The 23,065-nt window shown below is 39.3% G+C and overlaps 1 protein-coding gene across 2 annotated transcripts in view; it reads right to left on the reverse strand.

Moving 5' to 3' along the window:
• Positions 1-4,934: 4,934 nt before the first annotated feature.
• The window catches only part of glrbb (glycine receptor, beta b), a 28,059-nt gene continuing 9,928 nt past the window's right edge, over positions 4,935-23,065 (reverse strand). Inside the window, exons 5-10 of one of the 2 annotated variants that reach the window (XM_031303749.2) lie at positions 18,839-19,065; positions 17,341-17,423; positions 16,694-16,834; positions 14,306-14,458; positions 10,447-10,739; positions 4,935-6,507 (exon numbers count right to left, since the gene is read on the reverse strand). In XM_031303749.2, the coding sequence (XP_031159609.1) occupies positions 6,211-6,507; positions 10,447-10,739; positions 14,306-14,458; positions 16,694-16,834; positions 17,341-17,423; positions 18,839-19,065 (1,194 nt within the window). In that variant the 3' untranslated portion in view covers positions 4,935-6,210. Of the gene's footprint in view, positions 6,508-10,446; positions 10,740-11,831; positions 12,130-14,305; positions 14,459-16,693; positions 16,835-17,340; positions 17,424-18,838; positions 19,066-23,065 lie in introns of those variants that run through there. The other variant, XM_031303750.2, reaches the window with a different exon arrangement.

Consider the following 23,065-nt stretch of genomic DNA (forward strand, 5'->3'; position numbering starts at 1 on the left):
CACTGGTTGCAGAATCTCATCTCTATACCTCTCTGCATTGAGATTGCCTCCAGTGATGACAAGCCTTGTTTTTCCAGTGAGGGAGATGCCGCCCCACACCATCACACTGCCTCCACCAAAAGGTGTTATTCTATCGGTGCAGCAATCAGCATAGCGTTCTCCACGTCTTCTCCACACTTTGACCCTATGATCCAACTGCCGTAGGCAGAATCATCCAATCCACCAAACACAAAACGAGTCAATGGCAGAAGCTGTTTGGCATTGGCAGAGAAGATTTGGCAAATATTTCATGGGCGTAACCCACATACTCAGTGCTGCTGCTCATCCCACAAATGCATGTTCCTTACAAATAGTGCACCATTTGAAAGGGAACTAAACAGGCTTTTCAACGGTATAAGAATTATTGCCAACAAGCATTGTTACCACAGAGAAATAATCTAACACAAATTTCCTTACTTTTTGTGCTAAGTTTATGACGTGACACTGTCATGAACGTGTCATAAACGTTATAAACAAGTCATAAACGTTTATGACTTCTGTCATTAAGTGTCATTTGGTTTTTGTCATGACAAGTTGACATTGTTTGGGTTGTCCTGATTATGACAACTTGACATTAATCAAAGTGACATTACCAGAGGTTGTCTTGGTCATGACAACTTTACATAAATTAGTTTGGGATGTCTTTGTAATGACAATTTGACATTAACCAGAATGACATTACCAGAGGATATCTTTGTCATGACAACTTGACATAATGTCATCCTGTTTAATGTCAAGTTGTCTTAATAAGGACACTCCAAAGAAATTTAATATTTAATAGTCAAGTTGTCATGCCAAATACATCTTCTGGTAATGTCATCTTGGTTAATGTCAACTTGTCATGACCAAGACAACTTCTGGTAATGTCACTTTGATTAATGTCAAGTTGTCATAATCAAGACAATCCAAACAATGTCAACTTGTCATGACAAAAACCGAATGACAATTAATGACATAAAAGTTTATGACTTGTTTATAACATTTGACACATTCATGACAGTGCATGTCATAGTTATGACAGTGTCATGTCACACTCACATTATGTCGATACCTTCAAGTAAAGTGTTACCTAACTTTCTTCTCTCCTATATTGTTTTATTCAAATTTAGGTTTAGACTGACCTTCAAAAATGGGTTTGTAGAAAATCGAAAAAAAAAGAGTCTTGCTACCCTACATGTTTTTTGTATCCATCTGAACTGCCTGTCTAAGTAGAAAACCTGGACAATAAAAAATCACCAGGCTACTGTATTAGCACTACCAAGACACTAGACACTGCGCTGCCCTCCAGGTTTATGTAAGACAATGGAAAAATGATTTTTTATCGATATTATGTAGTGTTAAAAATTCAACACTCATCTCCCTCAAGACAAATGGAATGATAACTCCAAATTAACGATTAACCAAATGAATGCAGGTTATGAATTCCATTACAAGAAATAATGCACATAATGCATTAGCGATCAATACTTTTGGGTATTCCTGTAATTTCATTGCGCTATAAGTATTTTATTACCTCAGGCAAACCGCTGATGCCAACAGCTGAGCACAAGAAACACCTACAGCACAAACAAAATGCATTTAGAGGGGCATATGTCTGTATTATGAATTATGTCAATGATGTTATTGTAAAAAAGAAGTACAATATTTAGTGATATTCACACATTAGCTAATTCTAGGTGCTGCAACTGGAAGTTATGACTACAATATCAGATAAACAATTGCAGCACGAACACCAAAACAACATTTAAACTAATCATTCCTCTTTATTTTGACAAAGTTTTGGTAATTCTCTATGTTGTGTCAATTGATCAGGAATTTAGTGCCTCTGTGACTTAGAAGTACAGTACAGTTGCTGCTGACATGACAGTGACTAAGAAGCTGTTTGAGCATACAGTGAAGAGGTGATGTGAATACATAACAAGGCCTTTGGACACAGAAGTTGCCTAGCCAAGCATTTACTGCCATTAGAACAGTTCTGGGGAGTTAAAACCTGCAGGGATTGGTCCCAAGGTCAGAATGAGTGCTGAGACTGGACACTTTGACTGCATCAGCTTACGTCAATAACATTCAATCTGTACCAATGTTGCACTGAGCTCCTTTTATAAGTTGCCCTCCAAAACACAGTTTCAGCCTTGGATCAGATGAGAGGTTCAAAACTAATAACATAAAACCCATTCAAACCTTATATAAGTAATATCAAAGTAATAATGAATAAAATATTCATGTTCGTGTGCAGAGTTTTAAGAACACTGCAGAACTTGTATTCCAAAACTTTAGATTATGAAACTGACTCTTGCATTGGAAATTAGGCGTATAATGGGTTCCTGTTTTAGCTATAAGTCATATTTACTCACAAAGTAGAGTTAATCACTGAAACATCAAAAGACAAAGTGATGTGCTAAAAGTGGGCTCCGAGGGATAAAAAGCATGTGACTTTGCAAATGTGAAGAAGTGTTGTGCTGATAAACAGCAGTCATTCGCTCATCAACATGGAATTATTTTCCAGCTGTCTGTATTGTGTATTTCATCTCTTGCATCTATTTTTTTTAGTTCCCTCTGCCTGTCATGAACACCCATTCAAAATATCTGTTTCAAAACATTAAAACATCCATAAAAAAATAGTGCGATTGTTTCCAATTCTTAAAATTGACATTAGAATTGAAGACACAACATTCTAATTAGAAAGGGGCACATGGTCTAGCCACTTATTCCCTCCACAATTAGGCTTTTCAGACTTGTGTGAAAATGTGTGATTGTGGTGTTATTTCACCTTTACCATCTTCCTGTCTCTCTTCACTTTATCTTTTCTCTGGTTTGGGCAGAACTAAATGTAACGACGGGGCCCACAGTCATGGCTATTTTACAGATTGGTTGAGTCTGGCTGGAACTGAGCTCCTCGCCACCCTGACCTCTAACAGGAAATAACATCCTCCACACTTTCTTTACTTCCACATTTCAAGCTCTGCCAAAAGCCTGCCACCAAACGACCACCATGCCCGTGAGGGAATGGGAAATTGTAGCTGACCTGAAATCGACTGTGGCATTCGGAAAACAGCCTATTTTGTCATTGGTTTCAGATTTTAGTGTGACAATTCACTCATGACACTGTACAAAGTGAGTAAACAAAGAAACTAGCTAACAGATACACTCATAATGAGAGTGCAGAAGTCACTGTAAGTGTAGGTAATGATGGTAGGTTAATCATGTAGGTAGGTTATCATAATGTAGGTTGATCATACTAGTAAAATATGCCCTTGATTATGTGATATATTTTGATAGAAAAGTATTTACAGCACTGAAGATAACATCACCTGGATCTGGATGTATGTATTTCTGTGGCTAAGATAATGATGTAAAGGCACTAAAGCCAGTTTCTACAATAAATGAGTTTCCAATAAGCCCTGTGGCCTCTCCTCCCCCACTGTTCCTTCACTAATCATTGCCTGACTGTCATGGTGGTTTTCTTGGTGGCCTGGTTGGCCGCCTGGTGAGAGGTCATGTTGGATTAGAAAGCACCCTGTGAGATATAGGTTACTGCACTGTGCTACTAGCAGGGTGCTGGGGTGTGGGGGTGGAGCGTACACACACACACACACACACACACACACACACACACACACACACACACACACACACACACATACATACACACACATACACACACAAACACACACACACACGCACACACACACACACACACACACATACACACACACACACACACACACACACACACACACACACACAAAGAGACACGAGTCACGCCAGTCACACCCGTGACAAGGACTTTATTTGATACATTTACTGTCCTGGTGTTGTGGATTTATTCATTGAGCCCCTTAGTGTTGTGTATTGTTATCTTGCACCATTGGTGGTCCTTGAGCTGGTGCATATTGTAATATTTGTTATGCTTGTTGCAGGTAACAGCCTCAGCTAATAACCAGGAATATAAAATATTAAACAGGTTGCAACTGCTAACAGGCTAAACATCACTTCTAAAGGTTTTTGACATTAATAATTTGATGTAGTTTCACCACTGAAAATATCTGGTTTATGTACCAAACTGAAACTATTTTAAGTGCATACACCTGTATTTTAGCATGAAATGGCTTCAGCCCATTTTTTTCTGGCAGTACCATTATCATACACCACACAACCTGGCACTACATCAGTTTTTCCTCCCAGGAGGGCATTTTTATCTCCATATTACATTACTGTAAACAAATATAGATTTGACCATTGGAGGGCAGTGCAATGCAGAATCCTTGAGTTTCTGTTAGAGCTAAAATGACAAATAGATACGTTTTTTTTTTATTAATCTGTGAAAACATTTGCTTCTCTTGATGATTCATGTTTTATCTGTGATTTTAGTAGCTTTTTCCACTTGAGTCTAGTTCCAGTCTGACTCCCATTCTGTGTCTCATGCAGGTTTATGATTGTGACAGACAAAATTCCTTTCCCTTGTCTGTAACCATGGCAGCCACAGAGAGAGAGAGAGAATAAATTGTGTTTTATGATTATGTGTTAACCAAAAAAAAAATATTATTACATATTATTATTATATATTACAATTACAATTTTGCTCTCTTTACTTGAGCAATCCTAGTCCAATTTGCCTCAAACTTCATAATTATGACACTGTTGTCATGACGTATGGTCAGCATCTACTTGCTTCATTAAGCTGGAGACAGATTTCATATGAGAAGTCTCGTCCAGGCAGGTTTGCATGAATATTAGATGACTGGTTTGGCTGGTGATGGTTGAGTAGGAGAGGTCAAGCTTCGGTGAAGAAACAGCTGTGTTGTTGTGTGATGTGCAGGATACATGTTGGCAAAAATCCAAACCTTATAGGTGCACTTTCATTGATAACAGTCACACAAAAATAACATACAGGGTTTAGGAATTCAAATCAGTGTTAATTTTTAATTACATCAAATGGTGAAAAGTCATTGGATCATTTATTTATCTTTGCTTGTAAACTTCACAAACACATGGTCACACCTCACTAGTGACCCATTTACACACACTACAGTTGGGTGATGTTAAACAGTACATTTGTTGGAAAGGTGGCAGTGTTACATAACCATCTGAACAGGAACAGTGTTTCACATATCCATTTATCTTCTCAAGAGCAAATCATAAGAATAACATTTCATAAATACTTTATATATATATATATATATATATATATACATATATATCTTTATATATTTTTTTATTTTAAGATTTTATTTTGATAAACATGCAATTTTTTTAACATGCAATATAATTACAATGTTACACTTCGCAATGAAGCTTAAATAAAATGCTTTAACTTATTAAACTTGCAGGCAGACTCCCACTTGGCAAGGAAGTGAAAAATCAAATAGCTATTTACAAATGCTCTTTTATAGATCTGTGCATCTTCTAGCCGGTTGGTACGGATTAAATCTTTCGTGGGTTATATCTGTATTAACCCTGTATTAACCCCAAATCCTGTATTAACCTATCAAGTACAATTAATAAATTAAGTATTTCAATACAAGATGCTATATATCCATTTTAGGTAAAGAAAGATTAAATTAGAATCATTGTTTAATATAGAAATGATGATAGCTGTATATTTGTATGTAAATATACATGTGATAATAATAATAATAATAATAATAATAATAATAATAATACGTTTTATTTTCTTCTTACGATTATTTTGTATGGGTATGCTTCACATTTCTCTATGAGTGCGTTTACATGCGCACTCATGCACATTCTCGCTATGATCTGTTTTTTGGAGTATCCCGGTTATCTGTCGCACATGTAAACATCATATTCTAGTTTTAGAAACCTGGATATGCTAGCTGGAGTACTTTGATAGAAACCAGGATACCTTGGCATTTAAACATCTTATCCAGGTTAATGAACATTCTTTGTTAGTACCAAAAGTAGTGGCTAAGATGGTGAGAACGCCTGCAGAGTACAGACGATCAGAAACCTGGATTCTGTAATGATCATGTATACTGGGATATGAATAACCAGAGTTTTCAGGATAAGACTCAAAACCAGGATACTAGTGTGCATGTAAACACACTCAATGGTAACTTTGGAATTCAACTTTTTGAATGTAATCAGATTAATAAAGCACTCACGGGAGGGAAGTGGGGGAGTGAACAATACAAGATCATTTCAAAATAATCACAAGTATACGGACCAATAAACCACGTTGAAGAAGAGAAAGGAGAAAGGGAAGAGGGCTCGGGCGTACAGGTCAACCCTTTTGGCAGCAGAGGGGATGACTGGTTTCGGAGGAGGAGGTTTCTTGTTGTTCTTGGCATGGGATTTGCCGTGAGCACTGGCGATATCGATGGGCTTCCCGTAGCAGTCAAAGTTTGACAGCTCAAAGTCCCGCGGGAGCGAGCCCACGATGCTGAAGTCGTTGGTCCGCAGGTCTGATTTAGAGGTGCACACCTTCTTACAGCGAGTCTCCGCCACCTGGGTGCAGGAGAACAACATGAGGGAAAACAGAATTGATCATTAAATTATGCAGCATTTCATCTGAAACGTATAAACCGAGATACGATTAGTCTAATAGTCTGAAAGCACTACTGGCCGCCCCTGAGGCAACGTAACCAGACCAAAGTGATTTAATAATGACCGACTCAGCAGTGGACTGGGATTGTTGTGCATAGCGCCATGCACTCTGACTAGTGGTACTAACAAAGATTATTCCATCCTGCAGAATAAATTATTCTTTAGGAAAAACAGTGATTAACTACAGTGGTTCTTGACTTTATTTAACTGTTACTTCAGTTAAACTAATCTCTACTGCATACTGACATACAGTAATATGTAGGACTACAGTGAGAATGTAATATATAAAATCAAAACGGTTAAGTGCTGATCCCCACACCCACATTCACACCTGCCCCTCATTCCCTAATATTTACCCAGTATTTATACCAGGCCCCTTTTCCCTGAGTCTTTACCAGGTTGTCTATAGCAGCCTTAGCATTCTAGCCCTTATCTTAGTTACCTGCCTTCCTGTTTATGACACCTGCCTTGTTTTGGTTTGCTTGCCTTCGCTGATTAAATAGCTGTTACTAACTTTTGCTCCAAAACCGCTTTTTTAATTTCCCCGGATCTGTGTCTGACTTCTGCTTTTAAGTCTAATGCCGTCAGAATGCCATAAACACTTAAAGTGCTCATATTATGCTCATTTTCAGGTTCATAATTGTATTTAGAGGTTATATCAGAATAGGTTTACATGGTTTAATTAAAAAAAAAAAAACATATTTTTGTTGTACTGCACATTGCTGCAGCTCATCTTTTCACCCTGTGTGTTGAGCTCTCTGTTTTAGCTACAGAGTGAGGCATCTCACTTTTATTCCATCTTTGTTGGGAGTCGCACATGTGCAGTAGCTAGGTCAGCAGTGCTAGCTTGTCAGTTGCAGAGTATGAGGGCTTGCCACGCTAGCAGCTAGGCAAGCATTATAACGTGTGTTACAAAGTGACGCACGTTTGTCTCTGAAGTAAAGGCTGGACTACAATAGAGCTGTTTGGAGCAGATGGTGAACAGTGTTTTCTGTTGGAGATGGTAAGTCCCTTTGGGTTGGACTTTGGGCTTTTTCACTTTGTAAACCTATTACATGCACAAAAACATATGTAACACAATAAAGGAAAGGGAAAAAGCCAAAAAGCATAATATGAGCACTTTAATCAAAGTTTCAACCACAAGGTCTTCATCAAGGCATTACGAATGTTCGAATTACATTCCATGCATTATTAATTCTTCTTTCAGTCTACCAACATTACATGACAAAAAATAAATCTTTAAATCAGCTGAAGCTCTATTTACTGGTAAAACGACACCATCCTGCATCTTAGAATAGAACAGAAATGTTGGCATTGATTTCTGGAATTCACACCGCATTATCATTTCCTTTTGTCCCCTCTTTCTACTTCTCTATTGGCGCTTACCCACTGCTAGTACAAGCTCGGCTCGGCTCAACTTGCCCGCGGTGCTCCGTCCTCCATTTTCCATTGCAGATTTAGTACTGCCTCATGCGTGAGGCGAGCGTGGCTGGTCGTCATAGCGACGCCGCAGGAAACTGCCGTGACCTAACGCGACACACACACAGAACGTCGAAGGTGTGTCGTTTTTGATTCTTGGCATATGGCTGTTGCCACAGCCAGAAGAAAATTTTGGTTTCAAAAGAAGCTGGAGGCAGCAAAGAAACACCGCTGGCTAAACTATTTAAAAATGGCGGGTTTGTTCAGGACCCCCGTCTGTCGCTAGCATTGATGACGCAGTGATTAGTGACAACCTGACGGTAGTCTGCAGGTTTTAACGTCACCTTTTGGTATCGCCTCAGCTCGCTTGGAACCTTGATGGAGGTCATACTAAAAAAAAGTACCTGTTAGCTAGTACCAGGTACTTTTTTTTCATAATGGAAAAACAAAAAAGGCGAGTAGAATCCAGGCGAGTCGAGCAGGTACCATGTAATGGAAAAACGCCATATGTCCCCCACAGGTATATCTGTTTATCAATCTACTGTGTATGCACTGGATGGAGAGATGTACAGATACATGGATAGATATGTACACATAGCACCACAACAGATGGCACATACATCCAGTGAACGTTTTTTTGAACCACAGCCATCTGAGAGTCTATTCACATCTGTCTGTTTATTTGCTATTAATCAGTTTTTCAATCTTTCTGTCAAGTGGGAAGAGTTTAAGAGTTGACCAAACTCTCTTGTCCTTGGTTAAAATCCATGTCCTCTCTTTATAGATCCCTTGCTGGTTGACCAAACTGCACAAATAATCACATAGAAACTGACTCTGCAACTCAATCATACATTGGAAAAGGACAATTGAATGCTCCACTTTCGGACTACTGTTCAACACATAAAAAAGTGCTGTGTGCGTATAGAGCAATTGTGTCTTTGAGACGTCACATCCACTCAGCAGGTAGGAATCATCTAAACTGTGAGGAACATTTAAATAGGACTTTGTTGGACTCGGATTAAAAACAGACCACACTTTGAAAGCCCAGTAAAGGAGCTGTTTGATCTTGAAGCTTGGACAGAACTCAAACTGATAAATCAAAACTACTTTTATTTAAAGAGAAAAAATAAATAATTTTGGAGCCAAAATTAGATTTACTTTGTGCTCTACAATGTTGCCTAATATGGTAACTGTCTCATCTGGAGTCTTGTAACTCCTCCACACCCTCTGTGTGCTATCACAGTGGACAAACAGTGCTAATAAAAAAATCAGCAAAAGGATGTAGTTTAATGTCGTCCAAAAAAAAAATCCTTTTCATCAACTTCCCTGAAGGCCTGTGGGGTGAACGGGATGTAATCAGACTATAGATGCTTACTCACTGAAGTCATTAAGCTCATTAGAGCTTCATTATTTTGATTTGGTTTTGACAATAAAACCTATTAAACCTCAATGGAATAATGTAATCCCCTCAAACCAAATGTGGTTCGGACAAAGGTAGACTCAGAGGTAAATGAATTTCAATTAGGCATACAATTGAAAGACCCATAAAACATACTGCATGCCTGATGTGCATGTTAAGTGTCAGACTTGAGTCGTGACTAAACTGTGTTAGAGGCAATGGCAATTCTTAATGATTGGATTTCTGTTTTGCATTTAGATTAGATCTCTATGCCTCACTGTTACAAACCTGCCTGAGAATATTTGATCTGTAATATACATTTTGTCATTGTGTGTTCCTATAGGTGGGAGCTTACTTATCATATACATAAACACAGACATATAAACACCCGCTTACACAAAGCAACACAAAATTGTAAATAGTTTTGAAGATTATGTTTTGGCATTTGACCTTTGTTTTAGATAAAGCGACAGTGTGGATACAGACAGGAAACAAGGGAAGTGAGAGAGGGGTAAGACATTACATGTCATTTAGCTGATGCTTTTATCCAAAGTGACTTACAATTATATATATATATATATATATATATATATATATATATATATGTGTCAGAGGTCGCACGCCTCTGGAGCAACTAGGGGTTAAGTGTCTTGCTCAGGGACACATTGGTTGATGTATCGCAGTGGGAATCGAACCAGGGTATCCCACACCAAAGGAACGTGTCATATCCACTGCGCCATTCATACCAGGGATGCTGCAATCATATAGTATAAGTCTTAACCAATAGGCCAAAAGGAAACCACCAAAAAATTTTTTTACCATGAGGCAAGATCTCAATTGGCCTTTTACACTTAATGGATATTGAAAATACTACTATCACTGTAAAGAGGAGATTCCGCTGATTCCATGTGTATGAAGTCTGCACATTGTGGTTTGACTGAGTAAGAATATACAGTAACTCTTGTAACCTATGAACACACACAAGCAAACACACTTAAGTTATCAAAAAAAGATCTACTGACGTGCAAGGTGCTGACATGCAGCGGCGTCCCTCCGGTCCCGTTGACCGTGTTGTTCTTGGCAGTCGGGCTCTTCCCTGCAGCCTTCTCCTTGGATGCCATCTTGGCCTTCTCGGCCTCGATGCGCTTCGGGCTATTGAGCATCACTTGAACCACAGCGTACTCCACCAGTGAGGCGAAACCAAACAGCAGGCAAGCGATGAGCCAGATGTCGATGGCCTTGACGTAGGACACTTTGGGCAGCTCCGATGCCAGGGAGGTGCACTCCGAGGACAGAGAGAGCACCGAGAGGATGCCTAAACGAAGAGGAAAGTCAATTAACCTTGTCAGTCTTCAAAGTTAGAGGAAGTTGGATGTAAAAATTTAAATTCTAACTTTTCCCCTATCTATGATTAATACATCTTACTTCAACACTTCCTGTAATCTACTTATCTGATCAAAGAATAGGTAAAACACAGCAATAAATCTGACCAGGCATTCAATGTACTTGAATACTTCTGGTACTTGACAGTTTTTAATATTTGGTGGTACGGACACATTTTGGTCTGTGCCAAAAAGCAATAGCAATACCTAGCTAATCATGTGATAGAGTTTAACCATGATTGTCAACATATACCAACGACATAAAACAGTCCAACTCGTGAAGCCTAGATGTTTGATCCCACACAGGAAAAGCATTTGATCCACTAACTGCTGGGAGAACAAAACTATGCATTTCCTCTCCAAAGCACAAAATACTGAACAAATTAATCCTCCAATATGCACAAAAGCTGTAATAAAATGTTCACATCCACACAGGGTTTCTGAGAACATGACTGCAATTAGATATTCATGACCCTTCCTTTACCTCCTTTATTAGGACATCTCCAAGAGCTCAGACAGCCTCTAATAGCAGTAATTTCAATTATTATTTATTTTTTAGCTCTGATAGCTGACAGGATTACAGGTTTCGAGATTCCCCCCGCACAGCAGCAACTCTTTTAAGCTACAGTAGAAATCATTAAAACCACTGTCTTCAGATGGTATTATAACCACCACTGAATGGCTTTACTCCCCTTTCCCTTCCTATAATGATTTTTTAGAGAGATAATAAATACAATGGAATGAACAATGGGTTTTGCCTCCAGGCCTCAGTACGGTCACTCATCAAGGATGGGTTCGTACAGGGTTCACAATTTATAATCAAACTGTTCCTTTCACACTGGTAACAAAATGAGCATTGTCATCCTAAAAAACGGCCACCTATCATCCATGAAAAGAAAAACATGAAAGGTGGCGATACTACAATAGCTTTGTTTGCCATGTTCCCCAATGACAGACTCAGCTGCGTGTACAAAATAAACCTGGACTTTGAATCAGACAAAAAAAATTGCCTATTTCTGTATTTAATGCAACGGTAAACCCCAAAACACACATTCTCAGATAAATGAACACATGGGCACATATACACATGGACACACATACATGCTCACACACAGAGAAGAGCAATAAATGAGTGTCGTCCCACACCTAAATGTTGACTGACCTGGACTGATCCCATTTAGAGAGAAGTCAGAGGAGGCTTCCAGGAGGAGTTGGAGTGATGATAGGATGAAAGTGGTGATAAACAACTGGAGGGAGGATGGAGGAAAGGAGGCAGTGGACGACTGGTGGGGGATAACAATGGATTATGGTATCCATGCAGCCCTGCACACACAGATGTGCCCGCGTGATACTGTTTGTGGGTGACACTGGCATATTACACACAGGTTCAATTATGGTGGAGTAAGAAAAAGTAAAATGTGGAATGGTCCTTTTTCCAGCAATCACAAGCTTGGTCAAAATTGTTAATATTGTACATCAATTTTACAATGTGCAGTGTCAGCCTGCATGTATGGGAAATATATATATATATATATATATATATATATATATATAAAGACATAATATAATACTTTGTTTGGTGACATAAGAAATGGAAAAAATAAATTATGAAAATGGTAAACAATGATGTGATAAGAAAAGTGTGCTTTAATAAGGTATAAGTATAATCTATAAGTCTTCCATTTGGACCAAACTGAACTGACTGAACCTAGTTTGAGAGTTTCTGCCCCTTTTCCATCATGCAGGTAAGGTTAGGACTGTGCCAACAACCAACACCGTGAGGGAGGCACAAGAGAGACACTAGAGAAGCTCATCTGTGATTTATTCATTGTGTAAACAAAAACACACCATAAATTAAGCACTAGCAGTACTGAAGCATTCTAGCATCTCCTCTGGGCTCAGGCTAACAGTCTAGTAATCTAGCTGGACCTTCTTCAAGTTAGATAGATTGTGTGCTTTTGCGGTTTGGAAAAACAGCACTGCTCCTCAAACGCCTCAGCACACCCCTTCAATAATTTGGGTTAATGGGGATCAGGTGTACTTCGTTGGCCAGCTGAGTGTCTCTCAGTCTCCTGAAAGATCAGATTTACCTATCGTATAATCAATAATATAGTGACTCTCCTAGTTATGCTGTTATAATTCTAGACTGCCGAGGAAGTTCCTTCTTATGACACGCTCTTTTCTTTTGTTTCCTTTTATGCACATCCTGTCTCAGAAGTGCTTGTTACTCACCTAGCTCTGGGGAGTTTACTCCCCAGAGTCCTTATGTTTCTTCTTCGCCCAGAACATCGCCTCGGATTAGGGCGACACCAAGACCTGGGTCTTGGGTGCAGCTGTGGCTATGGACCTGCTACACCCTGCTACGCTCTGCGATTCCCTGCAATGCCCGGCTACGTCCTGCTGCGTCCACCGCGTCCACCCATGCTCTGCTGTGCCACGCTACATCCTGTACCGTCATAACCCCAACCGTCAGACACCGCCCACCAAGAGTCTGGGTCTGCCGAGGTTTCTTCCTAAAAGGGAGTTTTTCCTCGCCACTGTCGCAATAGCCACTGCTAATGCTTGCTCTTGGGGGAACTATTGGAATTGTTGGGGCTTTATAGAGTGTGGTCTAGACCTACTCTATCTGTAAAGTGTCTCGAGATAACTCTTGTTATGATTTGATACTATAAATAAAATTGAATTGAATTGAATTGAATTGAAAAACTCTTGTTGGCCACACTGATTAACATAAAGATTTACCAGAAACACAGCATGTACTTGTTTCCAGCCATTAGCTAAGCTTTGTACCTGCATATTTTAAACTTGAGTTAAATTGAGTAGCTAAAGCTTACAAAATGTTGTTAAATCATTTTGTCAGCGGAAATCTGTGTATGTGACTAAAAAGGCATCACATCACAGTTCAACAGGAAAAGTTGCAGGCTAGAAAACTGAATCCAGTGAGGTGGTTTGTTTTAAGCATTTAGGTAGTTTGATGTGAATGTTGGCAGATCGATGACAGACGCGGTAATCAAACCTATTAGCCTAAGTGCCGTTACTGCACTTAAATGGGCTCAAATGCCCATGTATTTAGACCTACACTAGATAAATGCCTCCTAAAAGCACTAACTTACTTTAAGCACCACTGTGGCGGTTCCCATCTGTCAATTACAGCTATAGTCAGTGATTTATGACATATAGAACAATACTGGACATGCCACCCTGCTTGATAGATAAAGTCCTTCATGGTGTCAAAGTGAATGATGTTGTCATGGAGATGATTGGGGCCACAATGTCAGTGATCCCTAAAAACATTTATTTGATCAACTTCAATTTTTCCCCCATGGATCAAACCTAATAACAGTACCTCACTAAAACCCACTCGCTCACCCACCCCTCTTTTTGATCTAACGTCCAACCATGCACTCAACCCTGGTTGAACAGCACAAGGAATAATTACAAATCCTGTGTTTTGGTAAATGTTAGTGGAAGGTGGGGGAATTGATCAAATACTCCTTACCCAAAGGCACCCTGGCGGCACTCGCATCAGGGTTGATCCAGAAGGACAGCCATGAGAGGACTACGATGAGCAGTGTGGGGGCGTAAACACCCATCATGTAGAAGCCAACCTGTCTCCTTAGGGTGAAGATAACCTCTACACAAGTGTAGTACCCTGCACGAGAAAGGAGATAATGGTCACATTTGATTAAAATAACTTCAGTAAGAAACACAGCTTACCTTAAAATAAAAAAAAATTAGAATCAGGCAGAGTACATAAGTTACTGGCATCATACATAATTGTATTCCAACAAGACACAAACAGCATATAGCTCCTTTTAAATAAGACTATTTCGTATCAATATCTCTTTGGAATTACAAGGTGGAGGATTTGAAAAAAAATTCCTGACTCAGCTGCCCGTAATTACGGCCTGAACGATATGCCATGAACACAACATCAGACGACCTGGGTCAATTCAAAGATTTTGGCCTATCATGACTTATTTCGGTCTAGAAATGTTAACTTCTTGCCCCTGATTGGAAACAGAGCAGTTTTGAGAAATTGCCCTATATTGACTTGGTCTATTATATCTGTATTAAACATTTAGAGGCAAGCTAGCAGCCAGGTTAAGTCCTCACACAGCTGTGTGCACCATTAGTAATAGAGAAAACTAAAAAGAAGTGAAATAAAAAGGTCAATGGGCATAAGGACTTTAACATAATTTTTTGCTAACTTTGTTAAAGCTTAGACCAGTTTGAGCACTCAGGGCAGCACACCAAAAAGCACTGCTTTCAATTTAAACATGTCTATTATATAGGAGACATGGATCTGTCCTCTGCCAGTTACTATTTTTAGTGGATAGGAACATGTTCCTGTTTAGAGAAGGTTCTCATTCTTAACAGTACAGCGTACATTTCCATTCATAAATGATCAATTCTACCTGATCCATCTCTACTGGAAATGTGGTCTTCATTAGTCAAGCTTAAAGAAGTATGGAATAAGCATCATTACGCTTCAGACCTCCTACAGCCGCGTTGTGTTTCTCCTCTTTGAGGCTGGTTGGTGGGTCCAATGGGGATGGTAGAGTGGATGGGCTGAAGTAATATTTAACTAGCCCAGGGATCTCTGGGTGAGCTTTATACGGCTTATAAGGGCTGCCTGTGTTGCAGAGCAGGCTCAAACCAGTCATACACAGAGGTGATCTTTGTGTCTGTGCAGGTTGCCATGGTAACCCGTTAAAAGGCTGACTCATTTCCAGCAGTGTGCCTCCAAAATGCGAGAGCATTGAGGTCATACCAGCTCTGTTGGCTGGTAGAGATTTTCCAATTCATATGTCGTTTTACCCTTACATTGGTCTGTATACATGCATGGCACAGAACCAGGACCTTTTTTTGTAGTTTTTCTTCTAGGCCAGAGTTGACATGTTGTACATTAGTCTGAGTATGTTCAAGTTCATCGTAGCAACCTCCACCCAACATCTTGGAAATATCTATGTAGACACCCACAATTTCATAAAATTGTATAATGCAAATCAGATTTCCCATGCAAAGTGTGACTGGTGCTTACTGACAATCCAAAAACAAGACCCACTAAAGAAGTAGCCAAATGGTTAAGATAGACAGGTAAATACATTTGACTTGAACTATTCTGCTGATTGACAAATTGGTCCTAACCAAGACAAATAGTAATGTGCCAACAGAGGCAGGGAAGAAGAAGAATGCCAATAAACATAAATGTATGCAATGCATAAAATTACTAAATTATTAAATGCAAAATTACCCCAGCTTTACCAAATTGTTTGTCCAAACTTAATCCTTAAAATTACCCTGTTTCAAACTTGATGTGGAGCTTTCTTAAAGCAAACACTTGAACTTGAAAGAAAAGGAGTAACTAATGACATTATCAATTAATTAGTTCCATTCAGTTGTGCTTGGGCCAGGCGTGCATGCTGGCTCACTAACACATCTGAATGGGATAGAAATATAATCAATGATCAGTGAGTCTTGTGGTTTTCCTGCTGTGACAAGTTTTTTTATATATATATATATATATATATATATATTCTATACACTGTTTTTTGAGGAAAGCTCTGCATATTATACCTTTACATTTGGGGAGAAAATGAATGAATGGATGCAAGGAACAGCACTGAAATTGAAACCTTGTTAAACTTAAGACATAAGTAAGTGGTTGATGGAAATGCTGGAAAAAGTAAGTTAACTGGGTCAAAATATTTGCTGTAAATTTTGAGTAGTGCCAAATTCAAAAGGGGGACCTAGCTACTTTTGGCTAAAACTGGCTAAAAGGAGTATTTTGAGTAATTTATTACTATTTACTTTTCTCATCAGCATTTTCATAACTTCATGTTTAAAAATATGTAAGAAACTGGATTTAAGAAAAGGACAGTACCTGTTCCAGAATAGAATTTGGTGCAGTTCCCATAATCAATATCTTCTTGTCTGATATCAAACTGTGGCAGAGCGATGGCGTCCATTTGCACTGGGTCTCCTGTCTGCCACATAAACCGCAGGTCGTCTGTGGTGTAGCCAACTGGATGAAAGAGGTATAAAGGCGCACAAAAAGTGAATACATCATATATATATAATATATACATACAGTGTATATGCCCATAATATCGGCCTGCATGTTAAACACACACAAAAACAGAAACATACAGTCAGAGCATACAAGTATAACATTAATGCACACAGACTCGCAGAAAACTATATGTCTCAGCAGTCGGGTTAGCCATTAGAGGCTAATGGCTTTAAGTTATTTCACTTATTCAAGTCTAAACTGTTTTGTAAACAAGATGCAATAACAACAGTCAAGCTCAATTAGCTGTTAGGCTTTCACAACAACCTTAAAATATAATGAGTTATATATACACCAAAACTACTATTTTATAAAAACAACTATATTCCCAACTTATAAATACGGTATCTCCCAAATACCAATAAGCAGATGTGTTAAAGTCCAACTCAAACCACATTGACAGAGCAGATACATGGTTTGTGATTGGTGGTTTAAAGTGATATTAAATCAGGAAAACTCACAGCTTTCAAGTTGCATCTTACACCTCTGTGTGTCCATAGGGAACAATGTCAGATCTAGCGGACAGGAAAGGGTGACGGACAACCTGGAGGAGAATGAAGAAAATTCTGTTTTCAGGTTTTCATTATGCTGTGCTATCCACACACTCGCACAAAAGCCTTATTTGCATGCCACTAGTATTACTTTGACTCACAATCTCTGGAGACGTATGAAACCTAACACAGCAGAGTGTCGCTGTAGCCCCAACTAGTTTATATTGATGTGCTCTTGGAAGATAAAAATGTTTTTTTGCCAAATGCTACAGTTTGCATGTCAACAATCTTGTAATATTTTAGGAAATTCACTCTCGTAGCCCGCAGCCTTAATGATTCTTGACCCAGAAAGAAAAATAAATAAAGAAAAACCCAGGAAATGCTTGAAAATAAGGGAAACGAGCCTTCCCTTACTGATTGAGTTGCACACAGGACTAAAATAATCATTGCAGATTTGCAGTGCATTAAAAACACAAATTATCAATTATTACATTACCACATTAGGGTCTCCAGGGAAGAGTCCTACGCAACTAGGCCTTAAATCATATGATGTGTCTTGCGTACACACATATTTAAAGCTGCATTAGGCAAGCTTTGACTGAGCCTGATAATGCCATTAAATTGGCATTCTGTTTCACATGGCACTTCATTCATTCCGCCTGACATTGTGGTCATGTTAATTTTTCTTTATTTGGAGGGGATGTTATTTTGTTTTGTTTTTCCCTAACCAATCAGTAATGCTTGGTGTATCCATGCTATCTTTTTCAGTTGACATGGTACCTACAGTGGTGGTTTTCAGGAGCAGTTAATGTTTTTAACATTGATCAACAGCAATATGTTGATTTAGGAGTTGTTATTTCTGTAAGTGGACTTACAACAACTCCTACAGCTTTGTTTATCTCGTCTCCATTTTTCTGTCACTATTTTTCATAAATGTAGCCTTGTAGCTACATTTAATTCAAAGACAGAACACTGAAAAACTGACATCAGCAAACCAAAATGAACCAAGGGAATTAAAATGTATCTTCATCATCTGCTGTGGGTGGAGACCTTTCTGTACCTAACAGTAAATCATGTGATTAAAGGTTCACCGTAAGATATGCGGCGAAAGGCAGAAATTATTTGCAAAGTTTTGAGAAGATAATTTTACCAGTTTATTACCTAACTTTTTTATACAAAGGCCTCATACGTAACCATGGGATGATACTGTGTGGAGGATTTTTTTTTTTTAAATACTCTAAAGGTGATGTGACATTTTCCTGTAATAATTCAGGCTGTTCACATTCACCGTTTGTACTACCTACCTACTAAAAGTAATGGACTCGTATAATTCGCATATAACCCATGTAATCGTCAGCCAGGACATGCAGAGCTGCCTCTAAAGAGGAGGTCAGGCGACGTAGTATAAATAGTGTTTAACACATTTGAACAGGGAAGACAATGAAAAAAATTGAATCAAATACATTACCTCATACTGATGAGGACGTCCCCGTTACGGAAAATGAAGAGAAGAATGTTCTCCTGAGTAACGTCATGAAAGTTGGCGCTCTTCTCGTTAGCGAAGAACAGGTCAGGTTTCCAGAGACATTTAAACATCTTTGGATCAACAGTGAGAGAATCCGACTTGAAGTCCTGCGGTAGCTTCAGCCTGGGGTCGTTCCAGCGCTGCCGCAGGAAGATGTTGACTCTGTAATCCTGTTAGGCACAACAGACAAGCATGGACATGGTTAATGTCTGTATCATGTCAGTACTATTGGACAGACGTTAGGTGCTTTTAAAGGGATTAATGACCTCTCTTACATTAATGGGATTCGGTTAATGCTTATTTTCTATTCACATTTTACATTTACAAAAAAAAGGTGCACAGATGGACGGCATCTCTGTTAGAGATCCCTCTCCATAACACTGAGTGACATTATATATACTGCTCTTATACTCATGTGCAGTTAAAGAATAAGAAAGAATCTTCCTGTTAGTTACTTTTCCTAGGATACAGCTGTTCCACCTTATTGACAGGTTACATGTTCTACTTCTTTCAAGTCTTTGACAAGCAACATGTTCTCACAGTAAACACTTGAACAACATCAACAGACCACTTTAACGTGCCAAGTGACATTTTACAGCTGCAGCCAACACTCTCATCACATCTACTTTAAAGCAGTCAACATACAGAAAACACAGTCCAAGGGTCAAATGTTATCGATGCAGCGACATGTGATACTTAATGCCTCATTAGAGAGCTTATTAGTGAAATTTCCAAATTCTTGTTGGTGGGAAAGTATCACTCAGTCTGGCTTTGGGATGTTGTTTTTTTGTGCCCGCTTTGATGGCGTGCCACAAGCTGTTCTGGGACCAGGTGTTAGGAAGGACTCATAATGCTGAGTGTGAAGATGGATGACATGTCAAATAAGGCTGCCAAAATACCAGCTGTATGTGGGTGTGTGTGTGTGTGTGTGTGTGTGTGTGTGTGCGTGTGTGTGTGTGTGTGTGAGAGTATGTGTGTGTGTGTGTGTGTGTGTGTGTTCCCGGGTGAAAAATTAATTTCCACGTTCATCCCTTCATTGTTCCCAATTCTTGGGAGGAATATTGTTTTTTGTTTTCACTGCAGCAGCTTATGTAGAGTCTGCTAAAAGCCAACATTTGTCATTGCTTTATGCTATGCACTCAGGTATTTTTAAATTAAAAACAGTGCCATTTTTCTTATATAATGAGAACACAATGGATTGGAGGGGTTCATAAAATCAGCAACCGGGCCCTTAATGGACCATGATAACATTCACATGTTACCACAAACCACACATGTATCAAAGATTGGATAAGGGATTCAAACATGGTGTTGCATTTATTACACTGACATCTGCCTAACCAGCTCATTGCTTCCTATCCCCATTTCCTATACACATGCATGTTATTGTCTCTCTCTGGTTAAAAAACAAAAGAATTGAGTTTGTAGTTCAAATTGTTAGTAGTTTGTCAGTATAGTTTTAGAAAGTCTGATTCTGTTGTTTCCTCTGTAATGGATGTTTGGGTCACATGACCTGCAATTCCAACTTTTGCCACAATGACAGAAATCATAAAACCCCTCTCTGAGTGCCAGCATTAAAGGTGCTGTAGGTAGGATTGCGAAGATTCAGGACTTAGCCAAAAACTTTGAACAACTTCTCAGTCCCTCCCCCCTTTCTGCTAAAGCCCAAAACTGTCTCCTAAGCCCCTCCCCCTACAAGGGAGAATGAATGTGTGTGCATGAGCAGTTAGACACCCTCACTGGCCCTGATTGGTGCTTCTGAACAGGGAGCTGTGGATTTTTGCAAATGCTACAGGCCACGGACGGACTGGGGCTAAAAAACAGCCCTGGACTTTCTCCCAAATTGGCCCATTATCCGGCCATTCGCCCAAACACAAACTTGTAATTATAAAACAGTACAGAGTATTACTGACAAAACTTTCAGAGATAAAGTAGGCTACTTGCTGTACCTGAACATAGGGATTAGATATATTGTAGGCCTATACCAAAACTACACTGAGAGTGTTAGTTACTATATACTATAACTTATAACTATTCAAATATAATGTAAGCAAATTTAATGTTGGGGAAGTGAAAGTTTCTTGAGAAGGGCACTATTCTGAGGATGTCCTTCTCTGTGGCCAACATTAACATGAATGTTTCCAGGTGTTCCTGAGAATTTCTGCTCCTTAAGCGATTCTTAATTCTAAATGACTAGGCCCTATCTATTTTGTCTGTGAAGCTTTCACAAACAACCACCAGGTCTTTGCCAGTTCCACAATAGTAAACGCAAATATGAAAGACAAGGAAAAACTGCATTCTGATGGAAGACAGACAGAAAGTGCAAGCTAGGAGTTTTTGGTTAAACTTTTGGTTAAATTTGGAGAATTATTTAGCCCCCTTCCCTGTTTGTTAGCACGTTTAGAGTGGTACCAATGCATGCCTGATGTTTTCCCATTTAATTCAATACCATAGTCTTCATCCTAGCAGCAAAAGTGAGCTCACTACAACCTCTCATATACAACGAAGTAAAATCGCGGTCAAACACGTTTAATTTTTCAAACCTAACAGAAATTATTAAACACGTTAAGTTTGACAGCACTAAATGGCACGATAATTTTCATAATCATGATGCACACCCATGTTGATAGCTGACTATGCAATTCGCTAAAATAGGGATAAAGGCAGTGTATTATAATGTGCACTGCTCCTGGCACTTACCAGTACCTCTTGCTGATGTGAAATTAACTCTGCTTTCTGTCCCTCATCATGTCCCTCTGTGAGCTTTTTGCATTTTGCTGCATCAGTCTCGAGAGACTTGGCCCTCTTTTCATTGTCACGTCTAACGATGTAGGCCTATAGACTGGGTAAACCCAGCCCAATCTGCCGGCAATTCGATTTCAACCTTCTGTAGGCCTACTCTTCTTCCTCAGTTTTTTTTTTTTTTTTTTTTTTACACGTAGCATATAAGTGATCGTATTAGCACACCCATCTGTTGGCTGTTAATATCGCTTTATTAGACTGTTTCTGTGCCGACGGCCGTCGGTTGGACGGCCGTTCTGGACTTTTCCCGAACGCACAGATTGTCAGTCCGTTCCTGCTACAGGCTGTAGGTGGTGCAGAGGAGCCAGATTTTTTTTTAAATTTATATTATTATTATTTATATTACCTGCTTCATGTAGTTCTACTCGAACATAGGGTCAGTTTCAGCAAATATGACAGAAAGTTAGTTTTATAAGTCTTACCTACTGCACCTTTAAACTCAGTGATCCTCTACTCACTTCATCCTGTTCGGCCCCTGTGGGGCACAAGACCACAGGGGCTCCATCTATTAGATTAGAGCTTAGATCGGGCCCAAAAAAATCAAGCCCGACTCTACCCAAGCCCGTGCACATTGTATCCGAGCCCGGCCCGACCCAACACATTAACTGTAATTATGAGCCCGAGCCCGATTTAAACCTGACAAATTTTTAATACGTGGGCCGTTATAACTGATGTTCTCAACTACAATTCCTAGTTGTTTGAACTACAGAAATCTGCTTAGAATTATCTTAATGAATAATGCAACAAGGACGAAGCATGTAAACTGCGCTGTTTGTTTATTCAGAATGGAATGGATTGCAAATGGATCCGAATGAAGAAACATTAAAAAAAAACTCGACCCTAGCTCCCTCAGCCGAATAGTGTGGGTAACAGATCAAGGCAGCATGCACGCACTGGCCGACAACAGTGCTGCAGATGGGGGGACACGATGTAGCACAGTTTACCTCACACTCAAGTCAGTGCAGGACATGTAGCCTACCCAGAGCTACTGGAGCAGCTGGAGAGGCATAGCTTTCTCCCCACCGAATTAGGCTGGTAAAGTAATGATAAAAAACACAAATGCTTGATCAAGGGCCCGGCCCAAGGATAGTGGCGGAAAATATCGGTTATAGTTACAGCCAGGTTTGAGTGTGAGAGACAGCCAGCTGACCTAAATGTGGTTTTACAGTGCATCTGTTCTTCATGAAAGTACATTGGGTATTATATATTTTTTGTTTCTGCACTATGGTACCTTTATCTCCAGTAAAGCATTCTGCTACACACTGGACAGAACTGCCTGTGAATTTACTCAGATATACAGTAATATTACAAACAAGAGTTAGACTCCTGTCCTTTTTTCCTTTCTGCTAAGCTAGAAAGACACGTTCC

This window comes from Sander lucioperca, chromosome 1, assembly GCF_008315115.2.
Source record: "Sander lucioperca isolate FBNREF2018 chromosome 1, SLUC_FBN_1.2, whole genome shotgun sequence".
Taxonomy (NCBI): domain Eukaryota; kingdom Metazoa; phylum Chordata; class Actinopteri; order Perciformes; family Percidae; genus Sander; species Sander lucioperca.